This window comes from Panthera pardus, unplaced genomic scaffold, assembly GCF_024362965.1.
Source record: "Panthera pardus isolate Hobbes unplaced genomic scaffold, ASM2436296v1 HiC_scaffold_4, whole genome shotgun sequence".
In the NCBI taxonomy this organism is placed as follows: Eukaryota; Metazoa; Chordata; class Mammalia; order Carnivora; family Felidae; genus Panthera; species Panthera pardus.
Window position 1 is genome coordinate 18,462,530 of NW_026526969.1, and position 16,545 is coordinate 18,479,074.

The 16,545-nt window shown below is 60.8% G+C and overlaps 3 protein-coding genes across 5 annotated transcripts; 1 reads left to right on the forward strand and 2 right to left on the reverse strand.

The window, feature by feature from the left end:
* Window positions 1–5,054: 5,054 nt before the first annotated feature.
* On the forward strand, window positions 5,055–8,878 carry MLST8 (MTOR associated protein, LST8 homolog). Of its 3 annotated transcripts, none has more exons than XM_019468209.2 (9): window positions 5,055–5,135; window positions 5,656–5,823; window positions 5,981–6,032; window positions 6,099–6,279; window positions 6,622–6,697; window positions 6,783–6,935; window positions 7,762–7,886; window positions 8,002–8,165; window positions 8,268–8,878. In XM_019468209.2, exons 2-9 carry the CDS (start codon window positions 5,695–5,697, stop codon window positions 8,384–8,386), a joined length of 999 nt encoding a protein of 332 aa, XP_019323754.1. In that variant the 5' UTR covers window positions 5,055–5,135; window positions 5,656–5,694; the 3' UTR covers window positions 8,387–8,878. The 3 variants fall into 3 exon arrangements, with proteins under 3 accessions (XP_019323754.1, XP_019323756.1, XP_019323755.1); XM_019468211.2 differs by having other exon boundaries at window positions 6,117–6,279; XM_019468210.2 differs by having other exon boundaries at window positions 5,079–5,135; window positions 5,659–5,823.
* BRICD5 (BRICHOS domain containing 5) lies at window positions 8,736–10,109 on the reverse strand. The gene is made up of 5 exons (XM_053893892.1): window positions 9,987–10,109; window positions 9,622–9,777; window positions 9,447–9,548; window positions 9,036–9,189; window positions 8,736–8,937 (listed from the first exon to the last, which is right to left on the reverse strand). The coding sequence occupies exons 1-5, from the start codon at window positions 10,107–10,109 to the stop codon at window positions 8,843–8,845; spliced, it is 630 nt and encodes a 209-aa protein (XP_053749867.1). The 3' UTR covers window positions 8,736–8,842.
* A 2,886-nt stretch (window positions 10,110–12,995) lies between these two features.
* Window positions 12,996–14,179, reverse strand: PGP (phosphoglycolate phosphatase). Its single transcript, XM_019468212.2, has 2 exons — window positions 13,469–14,179; window positions 12,996–13,366 (listed from the first exon to the last, which is right to left on the reverse strand). The coding sequence occupies exons 1-2, from the start codon at window positions 14,109–14,111 to the stop codon at window positions 13,041–13,043; spliced, it is 969 nt and encodes a 322-aa protein (XP_019323757.1). The 5' UTR covers window positions 14,112–14,179; the 3' UTR covers window positions 12,996–13,040.
* Window positions 14,180–16,545: the final 2,366 nt, after the last annotated feature.

Genomic DNA, 16,545 nt, shown 5'->3' on the forward strand with positions numbered 1-16,545 from the left:
GAGAGAGGTTTCCAGAGGCTGCGGGACCCACGGGGCGGGGGGAGGGACTCGGAGGCAGTGGGCGGGCGGGGACCCGGGCGCCGAGAGACCCGGGCACGGGCGGCACGGGCGGCACGGGAGCCGGCCTGCCAGAGGCTGTCAGACATTTCTGGCCCGTGGTTCCCGTGGGAGGTGTCGAGGGATTGTGAAGAGGAATCTCCCAATAATGAATTCGGTGTCAGGGAACCCGCACCCCCACCCCCAACTGCCGTCTCTTCCCCTGCAGCCTCCTGCTCTTTCCACAAACAATGCAGGGCAACAGCTCCCTGCCCCCCAGCCTCAGTCTGAACCCCAACCCCAGGGCAGCGCTCCAGCACCAAGTGCGGTGCAGCCTCCCACACCTGCCACCAACGGGGGCTCAACCCCCATCCCCAGCACCGGTGGGGTCACGGTCTCGCCCAGCACCAATCTGATTCCCCACCAAGTGTGTTTACTCTCCAGCCTCGGGCCACAGACTGTGGCAACTCCCGGGCTGGACAGTCTTGCTTAACAGACACTGACCACTCCCCACGGCCTCGTGCTCCCCAGCCAGTGCTCACACACAGAGGTCTCACCCTTCTGACCTCCTGGGCCTCCGGCGCTCACCTTGTCACAGCTGCAGTATTCTACAGACAGGTGGGCTAGGGTCGGGAGTCCCGGCCCAGGCTCACTTCTCTCATTTGCAGAGAGGGGCAGATCACCACCCCCCACCCCTGCAGGGCAAGGCTGTCAGGAGCTTTTGGAGGGGCCTGCACATACGATGACCGGATACCCCGCTTCCTACAGCTAGACCATCAAGCGGGTCCAGGTGGAGGGTGGCTGGGTTGGGGGCGGGGAAGCAGCTGGCAGTAGGATCCCCCGATCCAGGCAGCTGATCCCTCCCCACCATGGGGTCTTCCTTGAACTTTAGGGAGTGAGCCCTAAGTCTCTCAGCATATGCCTCCCGGGGTGGGGGCGGGGGTGTCCCTAAACACAAAGACCCTCCCCCCACCCTTTATAGTAACCAATTCCTGGGCCTCTGCTAGCTCAGGCACCATGCTGGTCACTTCACAGATTTACTGTGTGCGTTTTACAGGTGAAGAAACTGAGCCTCAAGAGAAGCCAAGTGACCCGCCCAAGGTCCTAGAATCTGAAGGTCATGTGTCTGAGCTTTGAACCCGCACTGGTCTCTGCATGTGCCCTAGGTCTGCCTCTCACTGCATTTGTCTTCCCGGTCTTTATCTTTCTGAGTCGTGGTTTCCCCTTTGTAAAACCGGGTTGAGAATGATGATAGCTTTCCTTAAGTGTTTTGAGGATTAATTGTGATGCTCTCCATAAAGCACTTTGCAGTAGAAGTTAGTAAGTGCTCAATAAATGGCTTCTGTGGGTATTGTGATATTCTTGGCTCTCTCTGCCTGGGCTCTCTGGGTAGCAAGTATACTTTACTCATCTCCGTATCTGCAGACCCCAGCAGGGTGCCTAGCACACGGGAAGCGTTACAAAAAATACAAAGAAGAAGATAGCTGTCCTCCTCACCATTATTTCTGTGTTTCGGCTGACCACGGTGAACCACTCTGGCCCGAGCCTGACGTTTGCAGGGCCCGGGGCAAGGGTACAAACAGAGGCCCACACGCCAAATGTCCCAATATTTAACTGTTGTAAGCCAGGCTAATAACTCATTAAATAAAATAGGTTCTATCCTCCTACCTTGACAAATATGCTTTCATCATGGCCCAAAAGGCCAAGTTCCAAATTAGAACTCTCTAATTCCTCTGAGCAATGAACTGGTCCCGCCTGCAGCTGCCCGCCCCGCCCCACCCCCCTCAGCTGTATCTGTAACCCACAAATAGGCACCCCGTAGTCACTCCCCAGACCTGTAAGCGGGTACCTTGCTGTGTGGTCCACTTTCGGGAACTGAAGACGAGAGCTGTTACAGATTCTGCTCAGTTCGCTCTGCTATGTGAGGCTAATGGCCTGGGAGGGGTCAAGAAGTCCTAGATGCACCACTGACCAGCCCAGCAACCTTGGAGGAGCCCTGACACTCAGCTGCCGCATCCGTAAAATGGGCCAGCGGCGCTGCTGCCGGCAGCCCAGGGCTGAGGGGAAGGTCCACGTGAAAACAGGGACGTGCGTCTGCCTGGGGTCCCCCCAAGCCTGAGGAGGGGGTCGCAGGCAGGCCGGCCGCTCCGACTGGGGGGTACGAGGATGCAGAGGCGGGACTTGGGCAGCCCTCCAGGAAGTCGGGCCTCCGAGGATCCCGGGAGGAGGGGCTGCTGAGCCAGCAGAACTGCTGAAGCTCAGCCTGGAGTCGAGCTGGAGGCCGCCTCACTGCAGCCCGGGCTGGCCCCCTTCCCAGCTGCATGGCAGTCTCCACTGGGGCCTGCGCAAGCCCTGCTCCTGCCCACCGGCTGAGGTGCCCCTCCCAGCCCCCCAGAGCCCTGCTGCCTGGTCCCTTACGTATAAAGTGGGGATGGCAAGGGGACCGTCCCCACGGGCTGCTGGGAGCACACAGCATATGTCAGCTGCCATCGTTCCTCTCATTCTCGTAGACGCCACCTCTGTAACGTGCTCGGCTGGTGCTTGCTACATAAGACAGGGTCAACAGCCATGCCTCCTGTCCCCTCTTTCTGCCCAGCAGAGATGCTGGAGCTGCTCGGGCTGTGTGGGGCGCCCTGCCCGGCCCAGCAGTTACCCCTAGGTGTGGGACATGTGCAGTCCCCAGGCTGTACCCAGAGCCCCCACAGAAAGGGCAAACAGTTCAGGGCCTGGCCCCTGGGCCACAGGTGGGACCCCAGAGATACCCGGTGGAATCCTCCTTCGTGGGTTCAGACTGTTCCGGATGTCTTTCAGGTGTTGGGGCTCACAGAGCTCCCCTGCCAGCCTTCTGACCCTACGTATTCATCTGCCGCTCCCAGAGCTGCCTGGGCGGAGCTCCTGTACTTACAGAGGAGGATGGAGGGGACACGCAAGGTGTCGGGCTGCCGAGAAGGGGCAAGGTCAGGGGAGAGCTGAGCCCAGCAGGATGGGTTTTATCATGTTCCAGCTGTGTGCCCTTAGACGTATGACTCTACCTCTCTGAGCCTCTGTTTCCCCATCTCCAAAACCAGCGTGGTTTCTCCTTGGCACAGCCATTGTGAAGACCAGATACCTTCTGGCGGTTTCTCAAAAAGTTAAACATAGAGTTACCATGTGACCCACCAATTCCACTCCTAGTATACAGGGAAATGGAAACACATACTCAAAAAGACACTTGTACCAGCACATTCACAGCAGTATAATTCGTAATGGCCAAAAAGTGTAAACAACTCAAGTGTCCCCCAGCGGATGAGTGGGTAAATCAACGCGGTCCAGCCACACAATGGAATATTATTGGGCCACAGAGAGGAGTGAAGTGCTACATGCGCCCCCACCACCTGGATGAACTTTGAATCATCATGTTCAGTGAAAGAAGCCATATATCGTAGGATTCCATTTATACGCAATTTCCGGAACAGGCGAATCCATAGAGACAGAAAGTGGGCTGGCGGTTGCCAGGGGCTGGGGGTTGAGTGGGGAGGGGTAAGGGGGAGAGAGGGCACGGAGGTACAGGGTTTTCCTCTGGGGTGATGAAAATGTTCTGGAACTAAACAGAGGTAGTGATTGCACAGCACCGTAAAAGTATTAAGAGCCATTAAATTGTTCCCTCTAAAAATGGTCAATTTCAGGAGCACCTGGCTGACTCAGTGGGAAGAGAATGTGACTCTTGATCTCAGGGTTTGTGAGTTCAAGCTCCATGTTGGGTGTAGAGATCGCTAAAAGATAAACAAATAAAACTTAAAAAAATGTTTTTGAGTTTATGTATTTATTTTGAGAGAGAGAGAGAGCGTGCGCGCGAGCAGGGTAGGAACAGGGTGGGGAGGGGGGGTAAAGAGAATCCCAAGCAGGCTCTGCACTGTCAGCACAGAACCTGATTTGGGCTTGAAGTCACAAACTGTGAAATCATAACCTGAGCCAAAATCTAGAGTTGGACGCTTAACCCACTGAGCCACCCAGTCTCCCCAATAAATAAAACTTAAAAAAAAAAAAAAAAAAGGTTAATTTCATAGTGTGTGAAAACAATTAAAACAAAAACACGCCCAGGGGCGGCTGGCTCTTGTTTTTGGCTCAGGTCGTGATCTCACGGTCTGGTTCGTGGGATCGAGCCCTGTGTCAGGCACTGTGCTGATGGTGCAGAGCCTGCTTGGGATTCTCTCTCTCTCCCTCAGAACGATGTCAAGTTCTTCTGCTGTTGTCCACCCTGGCAGGATGGAGCACGTGGCATCTGGAGCGGACAGAGGGAGAAAGCAAGCCCAGGGGAAGGAGGAAGGTGGGGAAGGTACTGGAGGGAAGGTTCCTGGGACCCAGGGCCCAGCGGCATGGTGGGGGGATGTGGAGCCAGAGGAAGGAGGGGAGGTGTGTTGCTGTGTTTTTAAGTGTGGTGGGAAGAAACCGTGGGATTTTTGTTTTTCCATTTAAGAGGATGAGGCCACAGTGCACGGAGTGTGGGCGTGCTAAATAGAACAGGAAGCATGAGGGACCCCAGTTTTGGAGGGGTCATTGGGCAGAGGGGGCAGACAAGAGGGTCAGGCCAGGGCTGAAGAGGACTGAAAGAGCCCAGACTAGGATTGCCATTTCTAGCAAATAAAACTACAAAACATCCAGTTAAACATTTGCATTCCCCATGGCCATCAGTAGCTTTTTAGTATGAGTATATCCCGTGGAATATTTGGGATATACTTATACCAAAAAAATAATTATCGTTGCTTCCCTGAAATTCAAATGTTAACTGGGCGTCCTGTAATTTACTTGGGCATCCTAGACAGGCGTGGGGAGCAGGGGATGGAGGGAAGGGGGTGGGGCGGAGCCCCCCTCGGGACCAAGCCTGGAAAATGGGTAGCTGTCCGAAGGGTGGGGTGCCCGAGTGGGGAGAAGGCTGAGGCCAGGCCTCACGGGGGCCTCCCCCCGCCCCAGAACGTTGGTCTCGCCCCACCCCCCCGCCTAAATCTCGTGGTGTCGCCCAAGGCCCATCGATAACTCTACGCTCGGCCGCGGCCTCTATCGACTTGCTCCGGCTCCGCTCGCCGTCCTGGGCCGCGGCGGAGCGCAGAGCCGCGTGTAAGGTACGGGGGCCGCGGGGCGAGGGCCGCAGAGCGGCTCCTGGGTGGCCAGGAGAGAGCGCCTGGGCGAAGGTGGCCCAGCGGGACGCAGCCAGGGCTGTCGGCGAAGCACCGGGAAACCCGAGGGTCGGGCCACAGAGCGCCCCCTCCCATCAGGCCTAGCCGCGGGCCTGCTACGCATGCGCAGCCGCAGGGCTCGGCTTTCCTCTCCGGCCCGTCCGCTTCCTTGCGCATGCGCGGCCCGCCCCTGCGGCAGAGCGGCGCCCCGGGCGTGACCGCCCCCTGCCGGCGACGGGTGGGGTGGCGTCCTGTCCCGGTCCGTGGGGCGCGGAACGGAGCACGTGCCTTGGAGCTGGGAGCTGTCCGTAGGTTGTCACGCGTTCTCTGAACCTCTAAGCCTGTTTTCTCATATGAGAGTGATAATGCCTGCCTCTCAGCACCCAGTGGACCCAGAGGGTGTTCCCTAAATACTGCACCTCCCTCTCTTGTGCAGATGTTCTGACCTTTGACCCCTACTTTTCAGAAGTCGGGTCCAGTGCAGACCCAAGCCTTCTTCCACACCATGAACACGTCCCCGGGCACGGTGGGCAGTGACCCGGTCATCTTGGCCACTGCGGGCTATGACCACACGGTGCGCTTCTGGCAGGCCCACAGTGGGATCTGTACCCGCACGGTGCAGCATCAGGACTCTGTATCCTCCTCTAGGGGAAGGACGCCTGGTGGGGGTGACAGCTTAGGCAAAGGACGGGTGCCTGGGGTGGGAAGGATGCAGCTGCCGAGCCAGACGTGGAGGCCTCGAGGGTTCTGGCTCCTGGGCTCCGTTCGTCACGCTCCTTAACAGACCCTAGCAGGTGAACGCACTGGAGATCACGCCTGACCGCAGCATGATCGCTGCCGCAGGTACCTGTACCCTCGACCCCGACCCTCGATCTCTGCTGAGCCCCTCCAGGCACAGCCACTCTTCAGTTTACCCTGTGCCCCTAGGTTACCAGCACATTCGCATGTATGATCTCAGCTCCAACAACCCCAACCCCATCATCAGCTACGACGGGGTCAACAAGAACATCGCGTCTGTGGGCTTCCATGAGGACGGTCGGTGGATGTACACGGGTGGGGAGGACTGCACTGCTCGGATCTGGGACCTCAGGTGTGGGGCCGTGGGTAGGAGGGGCCTGCTGCTGGTTGTGTGGGGCTGGGGGCCAGCCAGGAGACCCGTCTCGGGGCGGGGCCCTCCAAGCGGAGGCTGAGATGGGCTTTCCCGAGCCGGTGATTTATTGAGGGCAGTGACAAAAGCAGGGTAGCGCAGGGGTGAAGCCACACAAAGACGAGCGCTGACACCGGCCTCAGCCTGACACCGTAGAGCGCTCTGGAGCATGAACTGCGTCAAGTGCCACCTTGAGGCCAGGGGCCGCCCCTGGGGGTGCCGAATGCAGAGAGCACGTAGTGGGGTGCTGATCGCACCCACTACAGCGTGTGCCCCGCCCCAAAGGTCCCGCAACCTACAGTGTCAGCGGATCTTCCAGGTGAACGCACCCATTAACTGCGTGTGCCTGCACCCCAACCAGGTGAGGGGTGCGCACGGGGCCGGGCACCGAGGTTGTGCAGGAGGGCGGGAGACTCCCGCCCTCCCTCACCTCCCCTGCACCCCAGGCGGAGCTCATCGTGGGTGACCAGAGCGGCGCCATCCACATCTGGGACTTGAAGACCGACCACAACGAGCAGCTGATACCCGAGCCTGAGGTCTCCATCACGTCTGCCCACATTGACCCCGATGCCAGCTACATGGCAGCCGTCAACAGCACCGTGAGTCCCGGGTGTGAGCGCGCGGGGGAGGCCAGCTCCACCCGGCCCCTTATCTTCCTTACTCCTCCGCGTGGCTTATTCCCCAGATGTTCCCTCACACTCCCCCACCCCCCGCAGGCCTGCTCCCCCCACCCTGGGCTCCAACCCAGCCACCAAAGCCAGAAACCCGGGTGTCGATCCTGACGCCCCCTCTCGCTCCTACCATGGCTCATCCAGCGGCTGTCACCTCCACCTCCAGAGCCTCTCGATTCTACTTCCCTCTCCTCCCCGTCTCCTCCTGGTCCCGGTTTGGCTTGTGTCCCCGCACGTCGGCTGCGGCTGCTCTGTGTCCTCCCTCCGCCCTCACTGATACCCTCCACCCCTGTGCCACTCTCTCTCAGCTGCCCGAGGGCTCCATTCCCTGCACAGACCCCTAGGTGACCTGGCTCTTCACCCTGGCCTTGGGACGCCGGGGTTTAGCCCCGATGCCCCGTCTGGCCTCATCTTCTCCCTGTAATGTCCTTACATCTCAACAGATCAGCTGTCCCACGGTGTCCCCCAGACCGCCCTCCTTCTGTCCCCACTGTCCGAGGGGCCCGACTCCCTTCTCATTCTTCACACTCCCACTGGCCAGCAGCACTCACGAAGGCCAGGCGCGGCCTCTCGCTCTCAGCTTGCCGGGCAGTCCGTGCGGGCAGGACCAGAGGTGCCGGCCACACGTCCCGGGCCCCCAGATCTCTGCGTGTTGGGTGGCAGCCCCTGGGTCTGGGGCCAGCTGCCAGGGCAGCCTTCCCTGTGCGTCAGATGGAAGGCTCCAGGCTTCCCATGACTCCCCGCCTGCTTGCAGGGGAACTGCTACGTCTGGAATCTGACTGGGGGCATCGGCGACGAGGTGACGCAGCTCATCCCCAAGACCAAGATCCCTGCGCACACCCGCTACGCCCTGCAGTGCCGCTTCAGCCCTGACTCCACGTGTGTGCGCGCTCGGGGGGCCTGATGGGTCGGGGCCTGCCTCGTGGATGGCGGAGGGGTGCAGGGTGGGAGTGACTGCCGCTGACACCCCCACCGCACTCACGCCCCTCCCTAGGCTCCTTGCCACCTGCTCGGCTGACCAGACGTGCAAGATCTGGAGGACGTCCAACTTCTCCCTGATGACAGAGCTCAGCATCAGGAGCAGCAACCCGGGAGAGTCATCCCGAGGCTGGATGTGGGGCTGCGCCTTCTCGGGGGACTCTCAGTACATCGTCACCGGTGAGCCCGGTGTACCCGGCCTGTCCGTCCCCATCCCCGCCAGCCCCCTGCACTCCTGCCCTGGGGCCGCGTGCTGAGCCGCTGCTTACACCCTCCCCGCAGCCTCCTCTGACAACCTGGCCCGGCTCTGGTGCGTGGAGACAGGAGAGATCAAGAGAGAGTACGGGGGCCATCAGAAAGCTGTGGTCTGCTTGGCCTTCAACGACAGCGTGCTGGGCTAACCTGGGCCCCCTCGGAGCCGCAGGCAGCTGCCCAGGCAGCGCCTGCTGAATACGTCTGTTCAGATGCCCGGCTCAGAGGGAACCTCCACCAGCCCAGGCCAGCTGGCCCTGCCTGGCTACCCTGGTCCCCTCGGCCGGCTTCCAGGGGCCAGGCCGGTATGGCCTGGGATCCTCTCAGCTTCCAGTTGCTTATGTGGATGTGACAGGCGGCCGACCTGAGGCAGCCTACCCTCGTTTCAGAAATTCCAGAGCCACATGACTTAGGGGATCCGAGGCTGGTGTCCCGTCCCAAGCCAGTGTCCCCTCCACCGCCTGCCCGTTCTGTGTTCTGAAGCCACAAAGAACACCGTTATGGCCAGGTGCAGGGTTTATTAGCCCCGCCGGCAGCCACCTTCCTTGTGACTGATGGCGGGGACGGCCAGCTGGCTGGCCTGTGGGCCGGGCCGGGCTCTGAACTCAGTCTGGGAGGTAATAAAAGCAGACCGACACGCAGATGTTGCTGGGGAAGCAGATGTCGATGCACAGGTAGACCAGCCGCTGCCTCCGGGGTCCTGGGGGAAGGGGCCTGCTTGAGCCCCAGGGGGCTCCTCACCCTTCTCTCCAGACTGTCGTGCAGGAGCCCGGGCCTCTCAGCACAGCCCCAACTTACCCTCTGCTCGACGGGCCCAGTAAATGGGCGTTTTCGTGCAAAGGTGCCGCACTGACTCCCCCACCTGGGCGGGGTCCACCTCACGGTCCCCAAGCACTGCCAGCAGCTCCTGGACGTAGCGGGTGTCCTGGCTGGGGCCGTGAGACCCTCGGGCCTGCGGAGAAGACTCTGGTGGGCCATGGCACTGGGGCATCTGGACCTGCCCTGCTTGGGGCAGGGCCTGTCCCCTGGACACGCTGGCCCGGTGCCGGCACCACCCTCAGCTCTTGTCAGCAGCCTCAGCCAAGGGAAGACAGGGCTTCTGTTCCCTGAAACCAGAGCTCCGGCCCGTTGCAGGGCCGGGCTGTACACAGGACCCTTTGTCCCCTGGCCCCGGGAGCCTGGCCGCGTGGGCCGCACGGGGCTGCTTACCTGTGAGCTGTTCACCAGCAGCTCTAGGGTCTCGCGATCTCGGGGTTCCATCGGGCGGAGGAAGCAGGCCCGGTGTTCTGAGGGGCGGTAACAGACGCAGCCCTGGGGAGGCAGGCGGGTGAGGCAGGGCCACCTGTACATCCGTGGGTGCTGACCACACCCCCAGCCCACTCACGCTCTGCCCATCGAACAGCACCGCCCAGCTGTGGTTGCTCTGAGCTGGGGTCACCCGGATGGTCGCCACGTTCCGGGCCGCATCCACCTGGGTGGTTTGGTTGGACCGGGGTGCCCTGGGGCCCGGGAGGGTCAGACGGAGCATCTGTAGCAGAGGCTGACATCAGGAAGCCAGAGCTCAGCTGGGTAGGCCGGGGCGGCCCCCAACACACCCCCAGTTCTCCCTGTGAGGTTTCTCACCCCTCCGCCTGCCTGGGCCTCCTGCCTCTGCTCAGGGCCCTGGCTCCACTGGAAGGCCGGGATGTGCTGTCCTCCCCCCACCTCCCAGTGTCTGTGTCCCTGGCTGGGTCCTGAGGAGGAGCTCACCTTGGGAGGGCTGTGAGCGAAGCCAAGAAGCCCTCCAGCCACGGCCCCCGCCGCGGCCAGTGCCAGCAGCAGCAGGAGCAGGCCGGGGGTCTTCCAGGGCCTGGCCTTTCCCCGGGGGCACATCGCAGTCCGTGGGGCCTAGAGCAGAGACCGGGGAGCAGGCTGGTTCGGGAAGGCGAGGGTGGGAGGTGGGCACTTGCGCTCCTGTCCCCTGCCCAGGTCAAGCCCTGGGTCTGTGTCCCCAGAGAGGGTACCAGGTGTTTGGAGGCACTCACCTGGCCGGGCCCGGGGCTCTCCTCGCAGCAGCCCGTCTGCTCCATGCCGCGGCCCTGGTGACAATGCGCCGATTGTCTGCTGCCCCTTGCAGTCGGCTGGGGAAACCTCAGTACAGTGATGAGCCAACAACCATCCCGACCCCCTCCTCTCCTGCCCCCCTTGCTTCCCGCCAGCCCAGCTACCTGATATCAGGGTCAGAGCCAGGACAGCCCCCATCCTTGGGGTGGGGGTGGGGTGCTTGTCACTGTGCCTGGCTCTCGGACACCTGGCCTGTGCCGACTGGAGACTGGAAGTGCATGGCTGTCCGGGAAACCAGGTCCCACTGATTGGCACCGAGGGCGGCCCAGGCAGAACGACTTTACAGAGTCTGCTTGGGGACGGGCTTAAGTTTTCTAAAGAGGCTGTTCCAGTCTCTTTACTGTTACTTCTGGATTCCTGGGGCTTGGCTCGTGGCAGACCATCAATAAATGCGTTTCATGAGTGACCAGTGAGGGAGTCCGCGCTGCCTGTGTCCTTCGATCCCACGTCCCCCCAGCCGCTTCCCAACTCCTCAGACGTAGCACGCAGGTGTGAGAGCAGGATGGGTCCAGGCAGCCTACCGGAGCCCCCGCGCACCCGGGGCTGCCGGCCCGGCCCTGCCCAGGGTGGTTTCCTCTGAGGCCCTGCTCCCAGCCTGCGTCTCCAGCTTCTTCAGGACGCGGGTTGTGACAGGGCTCCGCCGGGCACCGGCAGCTCACAGGACGTGAGCTCCCAACAAGCTTCACACCCTGTGGTCCTCGACTGTGGCTTTCCTCTGTGCCTTCTTCCTAATTCCCCGGAACCCACTCACCCACCCCTCTGTAACGGGCCTGGGATGCGGTGACGTCGTGGCGGTCGGCACCCCGGCTCTGGAACCGCGATCCCAGAACACGTCCTCCTTGGGGCCCCCCACACCCACACTGGGCGAGGCTGCTGCAGCCTCTGCACGAGGGCTGCTGTCAAAACACGGGCAAAGAACGCCAGAGTCAGCGCAGGTTTGAGAGTTTAATACAGATTTGGGTTCACACAGTGCAACAGGGAGAGAGATGCGGCGCACTTGGGCTCCCGGGCCGCTGCCCAGCGGAAGTGTTGCTGGCTGCCGCACCTGCCGCGTGCTCCTGGTGTGGGTGACAACGCCCTGACAGGCCTGCTCAATATCCAGACCCACCTTGAGCCGACCTCGCAGAGCCAACGTCAGCACCACCAACCTCACAGGTGCTGGCCGCCCTCGTGCTGCCCCGCCGCAGAGTTCGAACCCCAGACACCCCACCCCGGCCCCGGGAAGAGCTGCAGGCTTGGGACACCCCTTATTGCTATGAGAACTTAAGAGATTCAGTGAAGGAGCGGCTCTGGGGCTAGGAGAGAAACCGGGGGCAAATGCCAGTGGAATACAGGGAGAGGCACCGGGAAGGAGTCGGCCAAAAGGAACAGCTTCCCAGGCCCTGCCCTACAAGTACGGCTGGACAGTCTGCTTATCAGGTCAGCAACTTAGGGAAGAGGCAGAAAAGGCCAGGGCCCACTGCCAAGAACCCTTGGCTAGCAGGTGGACCCGGCCAGTCCTTCCGCTGGCCTCCCACAAGGGGCTCCAGAGCCGACATAAGTGGCCTCGTGGACCACTGGCATCTCACCCCCACCCCGACAGGGTGCGGGAGGACAGGAAGACATCGGATGCCTTGTAAAAGGATTTCCTGTTCTTGGGGACACCTCTTTCCTCCCCACCCCCCCTCCCCCACAGGGCGCCCAGGGCGACAGGCATTCCTTGGCCAGCACATGCCTTTAGCCGTGCTGCTGGCTGCGGGGCACGGAGACTTCTCCAGGGGATTTTTCCCTACAAGACAGAGCACAGCTATTAATTAACACACTTAAGATTCAAGATTCAATCCCACCGTTTGACAAAAGTTGTTCAAAACCGTAAAAAAATAATTTTTGGTACCAACACTACTCTGAGCTCTCTGCACAGCTGCCCAGAGTTCAGCAAAGGCATCCACACCCTCTTGGCTGCTCAGCCAACGCTTTGCTCAGTTCAAGTCAGCTGGATTTAAATGCACACTCGAAAAAACTGAGGCTTAGCAGGACGCAGTTGCCAGAACTCCGTGACCACATATGAGGTGTGGCAGCCCTGGGTATCCGAAGCGGAACAGACACTTGATTGTGACATCAGAGTGGTTTTTAAGGAAGCGTGGGGCAGTGGTGGTGAGGTCAGCACCCTGCGGCCCAGGGACAGGGACATACCCTGTCCTCCACTCCCACCCTGCAGGTGAGGAGCTGGGATCCTGGAGCAGGATCATCCGCAGACGACCACACAGACAGGCCCTGGGGCTCTTTGTACAAGTTCCTCACAACAGTCAAAATAACCGGACCGTCCTCCCCTTTACCCTGTATAGGAGGCCCAATCCCTGAATAAAATTTTCAATAAAACATGGAACATCCTAGACCTGCTTCAGTCCCATGAGCAGGTTGGGTAACCACCCGGAGGTGACCCGAATCCTGGACAGATGAAGCCTGCCCTTGTCAATGGCACCGGATGCCCAGGACCCCCACAACGCCCTCCAGGTTTAAAAGTGCATCTTCAAATATAAGCATCTGTAAACAACATCGCCCCCCAAACGTTTACTTACAAGGTTAACAACTAGTGCCTTTACTTAACTCCAAGTGTACTCTCTGAAGCCACCTAGCTGAGCGGATGCTTAAGCCCCACCTATTAATTTGGGTAAGTGGTTTTCAATTTGTTTTATTCTGGAGATTAAAGACACTAAGTCTTTAACCTTGAAGGGCGGGCAAAAGGTCAGCTATGCTGTCAACATAGAAGTCAGGAACCATTTTCTTCTTAGACATGCAGTCACTTTCCTGATTACTCTTCACGTCCCCTAGAGTGGAAACGCCGGTGAGGGTCAGGATGGTCTTCAGACCACAGGTGACGCCCAGGAGGATGTCTGTGTCCAGGCGATCTCCCACCATGACGGTGCGCTCTGGGTCGATGCCGTACTCCTGGGACACGCAGTCGAAGATGAAGCGGCTGGGCTTCCCTATGATGTCGGCCTGGCGCTGGGCGGCCATCTCCACGGCTCGGACCAGACAGCCGGTACCTGCGGGGCGGAGAGGGAGGGGAGGAGAGCACCCGGGGTCAGAGGACAGGGGCGGCCGGCGGCCCGCCCTGAGCCTCCCGCCGCCCCCCGCCCCGCACGGACCCGCGATGAAGCGGCCGTTCTCGAGCGGGAGCCGGTTGTCCATGTTGGTGCCTACGAGCAGGCAGCCGGGCTGCTGCAGGTAGCGCACCGCCTTGGTGAGCTTCATGTAGCTGAAGTGCGGGTCGAAGCCCACCACGACCGCGCGCACATCCGGATCGAGCGGCGCGTCCAGCCAGGCGCCGGGGCTGTCGCCCAGCAGCGGCTCGGGCCCCACGCCCACGCAGGAGACGCCCACGGCCTTCAGCTCGGCGGCCAGGGCCTCGCTGCCCAGCACGTAGGCCTTAGGGGCCGGTGCGCCCGCCAGGCGCTGGCGCAGGTAGAGCGCGGTGCAGTAGGCCGTGCCGAAGACCTCGAGGCCGGCGCCGGGCCCCGCCGGGCCGCCGAAGCCCAGGCGCCGCAGCTTCTCGGCGTAGGCCTCGCGGGTCTTGCTGCTGTTGTTGGTGATGAAGCCGAGGCGCTTGCCGCTGGCCCGCAGCGCCGACAGGGCCTCGGGCGCGCCGGGCACGGCCGTCTCGCCGCGCCACAGCACGCCGTCGCAGTCGAACAGCAGCGTGTCCACGTCGGCCAGCAGCGCCTGGGCCCGCTCGGCGCTCAGCCGCACGCAGCGGGCGTCGTCACCGCCGGCCTCCGCCACCGCCGCCATGGCCGCCCGCCGCCGCCACCGGCCGCCCGCCGCCGCTGCCACCGGCCGCTCCTTGCAGCCGCCCGCCGCAGCTCCCGCCCCGCCCCCGGCGCGCTCATTGGCCCCGCTCCTCGCGCGCGCCGCCCATTGGACGCCACCTGCGCCAATCCGCCCCCGCCTCCCGCGGGCTGCGGGAACTCAGCGCCAACCGTCGCGGCCCGGCACTGGGAGGCGGGCGGCCATTGGTTATTGCGTCCGAGGCTCCCCGGTGATTGGCTGGAAGGGAGCCAACCGGCATTCGGAGAGGAGCGTTCACTGCGGAAACGCTGCGGAGGAGCCCAGAGCCGGCGCTGGACGTAAGGCCGCAGCTCATTGGCGGCCGCAGGGCAGTTCGCCCATTGGCGCCGCGTGGTCAGCCTAGGTGACGGAGGCCCTTAATCGAGTGACCCCGGGCCGGGCCGGCTGCCGATTGGCTGGCTTCTCCGCGGCAGGAGCGCGGCGGGGCGTTGTGGCCGGCGGAGAGGTCCGCCTTGGGGTCGGCGTCACGCCTGCACCTTTCCTGGGCGGCGCCGGGCCGTGCCCTCCGCCCTGGGCACGCTGCGGACGGACACGGTGATAGCGCGTGAGCCGATTATGGCTGAGTGCCGAGTGCAGCCCGGGGCTCCGTCCCGGCAGGCCTCGCGTTCCCATATCCGGTCCTTTGCAAAAACGCTCTCCCTAAGGGGCGCCCTGGTGGCTCAGTCGGTTAAGCGTCCGACTTTGGCTCGGGTCATGATTTCGGGGTTGGTGAGTTCGAGCCCCGCGTCAGCTGTGCTGACAGCTCAGAGCTGGAGCCTGCCTCGGATCCTGTGTCTCCCTCTCTCTCTGCCCCCTCCCCGCTTGTGCTCTGTCTCTCTCTGTCTCTCAAAAATGAATAAGTGTAAAAAAAAAATTTTTTTTTAAACACTGTCCCTGTGCCTTAGTGGTACTGTGAACGGGTTATTTATTATAAGGCGGCGGGATTGCCTTAGTGGTCATGCGAACGAGTTATTACAAGGCGGCAGGTTTAGGGGTTAAGAAGACACTGCGTAGAACACAGCCCTTACCATCATCTTATTTGGTATCATTGTTAACTTTTATTGAGGCGTCATACACAGTAAAAGTGCATCGATCTTAAGTGTGCAGCTTGATGGAACTTTACATACCTATACGCCTGTGTGAACACAACCCACATCAAGCCAGAGAATATTTCCCTCGTTCCAGAAAGTTCCCTCACAGTCCCTCAGCCAGTCAGTAGCGGACACCCCTCCCCCAACCACTTTTCCGACTTCTGTCACCATGGAATGAGTCATAGCCTCCTCTGCCTACTCCAGATGGTCTCACAGACTTGCCATGAGTCTCGCTTCTATGGATCGACACAGTGTCTGGGAAATCCGTCCTTTTCTGTTGTTGTTTTAATTGCCATGTGAGCCCTTGTAAGAATACGTCCGTTGGTCTGTTCTCCAGTACGTGGACATTGGGTTGTTTGCGGTTTGGGAGCATTGGAAATAATACTTCTGTGAACATTCTGGTTCCTACACACTCATTTGTGGACCCAGGCACTCATTTCTCTTGGGTGAAATATAATTGTGATTGGAACTGCAAGTTCACAGGTAGGTACGTGTATGTTTATTGTTATTACTTCCAGTAGGGCCAGGAAGCAGAATTACAAAGGGCCCGGTTTCTTGAAAGCCTACCCTGTGACAGGTGCCCCAGACCCCCAGCTCCCAGAGTGTCAAACTCCTGCTCTTCTCTTGGGCCCCGGGTCTCCATAAAGTCTGCTCTGGACCCACTCCCACCCCCAAACCCATGAGGTAAAACCAGTGACCTCAGTTCCCTTCGGGCCCTGTTTATTTATACGTGGCTCGTTTCTGCTGGTCTCTGTTGGCCTGGGAACCCCTGGAGGAGATTGGAGGGGCCGCTGGCCCACAAAGGCAGGGCGTGCAAAGTGTTCCTGCCTGGTGCACCCACTGCCCACAAGGGGAGCGCCTTCCTCCCTGTGTCTTCCCACTTAGTTTTGGTGGTGGGGCTGACGCGGGGAAGAGCTGGGTTTGACAGAAGATCGGAAATCCTGCTTTCACCCAGAAGCATCCAGCGTATATGGTACACCGGCCCGTGCTGTTGCTGTCCAGCCATGGACCAGCGTGTGCGGTACCTGCCCGGGTGCCTTGGTCTCCTGGGCACTGGTAAGCATCTAGGCACTGAGCCCTGTTCCTCACCTGCATCACAGCCCTAAGAGGCAGAGGCTATTAGTGTCCCCGTTCGTGGACGAGGAAACTGAGCCAGAGAGAGTCACCGGCTGGACGAGGTAGGGTTGGGATTAAACTCAGTTGACTCCACAGTGGAGCTCTGCCATACCTGATTGGTTTGACACGTCCTGTGGGTTGTAGGGACTGAGCCGGCACGGTGGGAAAGGTGGGGCGGCCGGTGTCGAGAG

Bases quoted from the DNA above. Each gene is read 5' to 3' on its own strand.
- MLST8 (XM_019468209.2), top strand. From the start codon at position 5,695: ATGAACACGTCCCCGGGCACGGTGGGCAGTGACCCGGTCATCTTGGCC. The intron at 5,824-5,980 runs GTATCCTCCTCT...AACAGACCCTAG, and splicing joins CGGTGCAGCATCAGGACTCT to CAGGTGAACGCACTGGAGAT. The intron at 6,936-7,761 runs GTGAGTCCCGGG...GCCTGCTTGCAG, and splicing joins TGGCAGCCGTCAACAGCACC to GGGAACTGCTACGTCTGGAA.
- BRICD5 (XM_053893892.1), bottom strand. From the start codon at position 10,109: ATGTGCCCCCGGGGAAAGGCCAGGCCCTGGAAGACCCCCGGCCTGCTC. The intron at 9,549-9,621 runs GTGAGTGGGCTG...CTGCCTCCCCAG, and splicing joins TGCTGTTCGATGGGCAGAGC to GGCTGCGTCTGTTACCGCCC. The intron at 8,938-9,035 runs GTAAGTTGGGGC...CCCTTCCCCCAG, and splicing joins CTGGGCCCGTCGAGCAGAGG to GACCCCGGAGGCAGCGGCTG.
- PGP (XM_019468212.2), bottom strand. From the start codon at position 14,111: ATGGCGGCGGTGGCGGAGGCCGGCGGTGACGACGCCCGCTGCGTGCGG. The intron at 13,367-13,468 runs GTCCGTGCGGGG...TCCGCCCCGCAG, and splicing joins GAACGGCCGCTTCATCGCGG to GTACCGGCTGTCTGGTCCGA.